Source organism: Papaver somniferum, chromosome 11, assembly GCF_003573695.1.
Source record: "Papaver somniferum cultivar HN1 chromosome 11, ASM357369v1, whole genome shotgun sequence".
Lineage (NCBI taxonomy): Eukaryota > Viridiplantae > Streptophyta > Magnoliopsida > Ranunculales > Papaveraceae > Papaver > Papaver somniferum.
The window spans coordinates 104,579,278-104,586,758 of NC_039368.1; the positions used below are offsets into that span (position 1 = coordinate 104,579,278).

Below are 7,481 nucleotides of genomic sequence, written 5' to 3' on the forward strand. Positions count from 1 at the left end.
AACCGTTCTATTGGGGTGAGGAGCAAGAGCAAGCCTTCCATAAGCTCAAGGAATGCTTGATCATCGCAAGATTCCTACGACCCCCTGTCAAAGGCGAGCCTCTCTATTTGTATACAGCGTTTACCAACATGGCGATTGGAGCGTTATTAGATCAAGACCTTGGTAATGACCAATTACGCCAAATCCATTATATCAGCATTGGGTTCAGAGACGCGGAATTCAGATACTCAAGGGAAGAGCAAGCATGCTTAGCACTCATCTATGCCACACAAAAGTTACGATCGTACCTGCTCGCTCACAAAACCATAGTGGTGGCCACGGATAATCCAATTGCCTACTTAGCAACAAAACCCGTATTATCCAGCAGAAAAGCTCGCTGGCTGCTACAATTATCCGAGTTTGAACTAAAATATCAGCGGTCGAAAGGAGTACGAGGGTAAGCATTCGCGTAGTTGTTAGCAGTGTTCCCAGAAATGGACATGACAAAGATAAGTGAGGAAATACCTGGTGAGGTGGCGGAACTCGAAGAGGAGGAGCGCTGGACAATGTTCTTTGATGGGTCTTCATACGACTCTTATGGAGGAGCAGGAATAGTCTTCGAAACACCTAATAAAGAATTGTTATCATTCGCTTTCAAGCTATACTTTGAATGTAGCAACAATGTGGCGGAATATGAAGCACTAATCCTCGGATTACGATTGGAGGAGGAGCTCAATATGGGATCCATTGATGTCAAAGGAGACTCAAAGCTAGTCACAAACCAAATATCGGGTGACTTTCAGGTAAAAGAATCACATCTGGCGCCATATGATTGCAAGAAGGGGAAACACCGTCGTGGAGCATACAGGAAGGTACACTAACAAACACGCGGACGCTATGGCTACACTGGCGGCTAAGATACAATTAAAAGAATCTGACGAAGGCACTATAATAGTAAAAAGAAGAGCACTGCCCAGCACATGGAAAGAGGACGCCGCATTCGAGCTAAAGGATGATTGGATAACAGCGTATATCGAAGATCTTACTAGAGGGGCAGACGATCAAGTGTTGCCCGTCAAAGTACTAAAGCAATTCGTTTTAATACGAGGGGCATTGTACTTTCGAACATCTGGAGGCGCTCTGTCACGGTACGTAGGAAAGTAAGAGGCACAGGAAATACTAGATCGCTTCCATGAGGAGTCATGCGGACAGACAGGGGGAATCCCGTTATATCGACGGTTACAAAAGATGGGCGTATACTGGCCAAAAATGGCAGTTCAAGCAGCTGTGTTCCAAGACAAATGTGATGATTTCCAAGCACCCCCGCAACAATCAGAAATATGTAGTGCATAGATAGTGGACTGGAGACAACCCTTCATAGATTTCATCCATAATGAGCGCCTGCCGTCAAACAGACAGGAGGCATTAAAAATTCAAAGGAAATCCGGTCGATTCTTTTTAAGTGAAGGCGTCCTTTATAGGAAGAGTTTCGGAGGCAAGGTATTACGTTGTCTATCACAGGAAGAGGCGGAAACAGTCATGACTACAACCCACAATGGCGAGCACCAGGGTATGCGGAAGCTCTTCCTACAGCTACACGAAGCAGGGTATTACTGTCCCACAATGGAATTCGATATCACGGAACACGTAAAGAGATGTCAGCAATGTCAAAGTCACGGATCGTTAATCCACGCCCCGCATACCTGGATACATAGCGTCGTCACCCCATGGCCTTTTCACAGCTGGGGACTTGATATCATTGGGCCGATAAACCCAACCTCGTCCCTGTATCACAAGTATATCATCACCGCAACCGAATATTCTACTAAATGGGTTGAAGCTATACCACTCCGAGACTACTCAGGCGTAACAATTGCCGCGTTCATCAAAGAGCACATCATCTGTCGATTCGGGGCACCTATGATCATACGATCAGATAATGGTACTTCTTCGTTAATCAAACTGGCATAGATCTGTTGGATCAATACGGGATCAAGTTCCACACCTCGACTGTCTACTACCCGCAAGGGAATGGACAGGCAGAAGCAACCAACAAAATACTATTAAGAATATTAAGCCGAATGGTATATGATCATCACAGGAGCTGGCACGAACAGCTATCGCTTTCACCCTGGGCGTATCGTATCTCCATAAGAAGTTCCACAGGCGCGTTCCCTTATTCCCTGGTGGATGGAGAAGATGCGATACTACCAGCGGAAATTTCCATACCATCCGCGCGTGTGGCATGGCTAGTCTCACTACTCCGGATGATGTCAGTCGATTTGCATACCTGGATACCCTAGAAGAGCGACGAGCCAAGGCTGAGCGATTCGCGGATAAGTATAGACAGCGAACAGCAAGGTACTATAACCAAAAGGTGAAAGAACGAGTCTTCAGCGTGAATGATGTAGTGATGAAAATCTCATCGCACGTCCAACGTAATGAGAAAGCAGGTAAGTTTGTTGCTAACTGGCAAGGTCCTTACATGATAAGTGAGGCAGCGGAAAGTGGATATTATTACCTAAAGAGGATGAACGGCTCCCGCATTAATACTCATATCAATGGTAAATGTCTCAAAACTTACTACGCTTGAACAACTTAATGTACGTCGGACGGCTGAAAATAATAAAATTATTTATTCAAACTGAGTCATGATGAATTCTAGCATATACCGTGATTAAATACATCAATAGTCCAAGAAAGGGCTAGGCTCCATGCATGGATTTAAATGAAGTGCACTAGTAGTCCAAGAAAGGGCTAGGCTCCGTGCATGGCTTTAGATGAGTGCACTAATAGTCCAACAAAGGGCTAGGCTCCGTGCACGACTTTAGATGAAGTGCACCAATAGTCCAAGAAATGGCTAGGCTCCATGCATGGCTTTAGATGAAGTGCACTAATAGTCCAAGAAAGGGCTAGGCTCCATGCATGGCTTTAGATGAAGTGCACCAATAGTCCAAGAAAGGGCTAGGCTCCGTGCATGTCTTTAGATGAAGTGCACCAATAGTCCAAGAAAGGGATAGGCTCCGTGCATGGCTTTAGATGAAGTGCACCAATAGTCCAAGAAAGGGCTAGGCTCCGTGCATGGCTTTAGATGAAGTGCACCAATAGTCCAAGAAAGGATCGAAAGCCCGCATATAATTTGATGAGATGCGCGTACAAACGAATTAAAAGGACATGATAAAATAGACTGGACAATCAAACAGAATTCATTGATTAAGGTGACAAAACAGCACGAAACTCTACAATAGCGACATTCTTAAAAGAATTTCTACAAGCCCAAGACAAAGCGTAAAAGAAGAATAACGCAATAACATAGGTTAAAGGAACGACGAAAGAACTGAGTTCGCGTGCCTCAGACGGACACGAGCAATATCCAGGTGTCTTCCATACTTTCCATCCGATCACGAGCATCCAAAAATGCCTCAAAAGCCTCATTGGCAGCCATCACATTTTCTATCGAGGGGTCCACCCGGCTAGTACTTAGTCGGTCAGCATAAAGATCCATAGCTTGAAAATATTGCACTTGACTGATCCCAAACATCCCCTAACATTCTTGAACAAGTCGAGTATTACCAGTGACAATAGCCTGTAATAGTTTCACTTTTTGTTGCCTAAGAGATAAACGTAATTCATTAACTAACTCTTCCATTAGAACTTGAACAAGAACAAGACCGTAACCTTTTTTTTTACAAAACTAAGTTATATATCCAAAAAAAAAAAGAAAAAAAAGGGGGGATAACTTTCAAGTCGACTCAGCAGCAATTAGCATACTACAGTGAATAATCTCTTGGTCCACATCTTGCATCATTAAAATCGCTTCTTCACTCTGAGTGGCAGCTACAGCTAACGCTACTTTTAGATCTCCAAGCAATTGATCTACCTCGAACAAAATTTGCTCAGATGCGTCACCTTGACGAGCTATTTTGGAAGTCTCCTCTTGCTCCTCCAATGCTTTACGAGCATGCCCTTGTATAACTAACCTATGAGTCCGTAAAGCTCTCAATTCACTCTTTAACACCAACAATCGTGCTAGTTCAACTGACTTAAGCGCAGGATGCATCAAGGCACATATCATACATAAAGACAAAGCATAACCATGCATCCGGCGACTGGGAAAATGAGTACCGGAAGTGTTATAATCCGCAATAACTTGCTCAATGCCAAACAGGGTAAGATTTATCTCTCGTACTAATTGATCAGCTGCATGCCGAGCGGAAGCAGCATTATTCAAAGCACTCTGAATTTCGAAAGTGATCTGTCCGGACGATTGAATTTCCCAGTCTTTTAGATATGCCTCATACCTCTTGTTAAACTGAGCGCGTGCCTCCGCACGACTCGCCAACCTCTTCTCTCTGATTAGTGTTATCTCAGCTCTCACAATCCGTAGACGGTCTAGTTCAAAACCTCTCCTAAAAGGGGATATCAACGCCGGCACAGAAACTAGAGCCAACACATAACCATGTAAACGCTCAGCCATGAGGAACTTAGTAAAAATACAATAAGCAGAATTGGAGAATAAAACATCATACCAACGACAAGAGCCTATTTATAGAAATTTGTACAATGATACATTTATTACTACTTCATAACTACCGTCATAACTACCCCCTTAAACAAAAAAAAACAAAAAATCATGGTAATACATGTAATGCTGATCGAACTTCAGATAAAGCGGCCTTAATAGACCTCACGCTACGACCCGCCTCAACCCAACGAAAATGGGTAAGCATGGGTTGCTCACGGCAATAACCACGATGATCGAGAAGTGATAAGTCAGGAAGACCACACTTACCCTGAATCCTCTTCACCAGATGATCCACAACAGATAGTTTCTCATGCCAACTTGCATTGTCAACTTCAAAACTATCTTGAGCAAGGCACATCACACGGAGAAGATGACTTAGATACTTCATCTCGAGAACCAATCTAATATGACCAGCCATAACTCAGGTAAATGGAAAAGAGAAGAAAACTTTAACAATGTTTCAGTGATTAACTAAAGAAAGCTCTCATATATATATATATATAATCCAAATAACACGGTAATCAAGATAATATTTATTACAAATAAAAAATGATGAACATAAAGACTCCTTAAAATAACGAAGAAGAGCCGGCTATAAAAGAACGGCAGTAGGAAATGTCCTCGTCTAAGTCTTGCATCATCAACTGAGCTTCCCCATACTGAATAGTAGCGTCAGTAAAAGCGCTATGCATTTCCTCCAACACTTGATGAACTTCACGCATGACTTCACTAGAAGCACAAGCTTGTCGATCTATGCATAATGTTTCCGTATGCTCATCACAAGCCTTCCGGGCTTTATCCAAAACCATCAGGCGATTGGTCCGCAACATACCAACTTCATCTTTCAAAATGAGTAAACGAGCTAATTCCGCCCTCATATCAGTAGGATGGATAAGAGCAGATACATCACAAAAAGTTAAAGTACATCCGCGAAGGCTCGGGCCCACCTGCTGAGAAACAAAATCATGACAGTAGGCTATTGACTGCTCAATATCCATCGTCACGATTAGCGCTTCCTGGTATAAACGCTCAGATTTATTTCGAGCGGCTATGGCATTATCCAAGGCACGCCGAACGGATATAGTGACACGCCCGGACATTTGTGCACCTCGAGCCATTAAATAAGTCTCATGCTGCTCGTCAAAGCGCGCACGCATAGACGTTTTGTTTACCATCCTAACTTCCCTAAGTATCTCCACTTCACCTTTTACCAATAGCAAGCGAGTTAGCTCATGATCCATTACATGAGGAACAACTAGTGATGGTATCGAAGCCAAATTCAAAGTACCCATGAAAACGACGAGCCATCAGCTGCAAAAATATAGCTAGCAACCAAAGAATGAACAAACTGTAAAAGAAATATGAAGGACATCAGACATATTCACCCCTACTTATATATAAGAAAACATAAGGGATACCATATTTAATTAATATTATCCAACCATAATAATAAATTTAATTAAACCAAAAAAACAATAACACATGTCCCATGAAAAAAACCAAACCATAGAATCCTCAACCTCACCAATAAAAAAGAAAAGGGTTTCAAAAGTCATCATTAAAAAATATCTAAAGCCACAAATTCGGCCTTCTTCCTGGTCAAAAGCCCATTGACTTCCTCAGCAGCATCACGAGCGGCTTTCAACTCCTGGTTAGCACAATCCACATCCTCCATAAGCTGATCATAAGTTTTCTTCTTCGCGTTTGCGACGTCGAGCAGATGCTGGTATTCCCGTTCCAACTCTTCAATCTCACAGGTAGGGTGATCCGCGCACTATGACTAGCCTTTGCCGAGTCCAACAATTCCTTGAGCCATTTGATGGGGAAGCGAACAGCCATCAGGGTATGAATTTTAGCGTCCCACTTCCTCAAAATAGCCGGATCAATTGGATTTTCCTCCGCCAAAGAAATCCCTTCCGCTATGTCGAGTAAGTCATCGGTAGCCACGATCAAGGAATTGATAGGAATTTCTTCATGAATGCATATATGACCAAACTTCTCTACTATGCGACGATAGGTGGCTGCTTTAGCAGAAGGCACCCAAAATCCGTGTACTAGAATGTATCGTCTATCTACACCAGCACACCAGCCTCCGCCGAAGATACGGCACGCGGGTATTGAAATTTGGGATCCTCCGGAATAGCCATCAGTTCAGCATCCGCGTTCATGCCCTGAGAAATTTTGGGAATTGATTTCTAACGCTTGCCATTGGCGCTGCCAGATTCGTTTCCTTTAATAGATTGATTCGAACCGCTTTCCTTCCCTTGAGCGCCGTCGTGTTTTTTCCATATTCTAAAAAAAAAAAAGGAAAGAGAGAAGACGGATATTAAGAAAAACAATTATAGACAAGGTACCTTGGCACAATAAGAGAAATTAAAAATACATGCATACCGGATCGGAAAAAAGAGGGAAATTAACAAGAGAATGAACTGATTGGCGAGAAGAAGAAGACGAACTTGACACAGCCGGTTCTGAATGACCTAAGGGGCAAGAGAAATCGAAAGCAGAGAGAAAAATAAAAATAGTCACTCAAAATGAGGGAAGTGGAGGTACATATATAGGTGGCCAAATGCATTAAATAATTTGCAACGGAAAGATTTTAACCGGCACGTGCCGATATGTCAAAGTAATATAATCATAAACATAGTACACTCACGGGATTTACGAAGGGACGGACTCTGTCCCTGGGCACCGCTTTTAAGACCACTACCCTCTTGGGAATAATCATTGATATAACTATCTGATTTTGACTCGTCCCCATCACCTAACATATCGGAGGGAGTGTGAAGAGGATGATTGGGATCTTTAATTTTTCGAACAATTAAAGGACGAGTGGAGTGAAGAGTCATACGGGGATAAATTACTTCAGGACCGCTCCGGCTAACTGCTCGACCAAGCTGACGCTCCACACATTCAATAAAAGTACTGGCGGATGATTACCCCACTTTTGGAGCCTGCGGAAAAAATGAAGGAGAAA

At 42.9% G+C, this 7,481-nt stretch overlaps 1 protein-coding gene across 1 annotated transcript; it reads left to right on the forward strand.

The window, feature by feature from the left end:
* Nucleotides 1-473: 473 nt before the first annotated feature.
* On the forward strand, nucleotides 474-860 carry LOC113324859. The gene has a single exon (XM_026573143.1). The coding sequence runs from the start codon at nucleotides 474-476 to the stop codon at nucleotides 858-860; it is 387 nt and encodes a 128-aa protein (XP_026428928.1).
* Nucleotides 861-7,481: the final 6,621 nt, after the last annotated feature.

Excerpts from the sequence above, each read along its gene's own strand:
- LOC113324859 (XM_026573143.1), top strand. The coding sequence starts at position 474 with ATGGACATGACAAAGATAAGTGAGGAAATACCTGGTGAGGTGGCGGAA.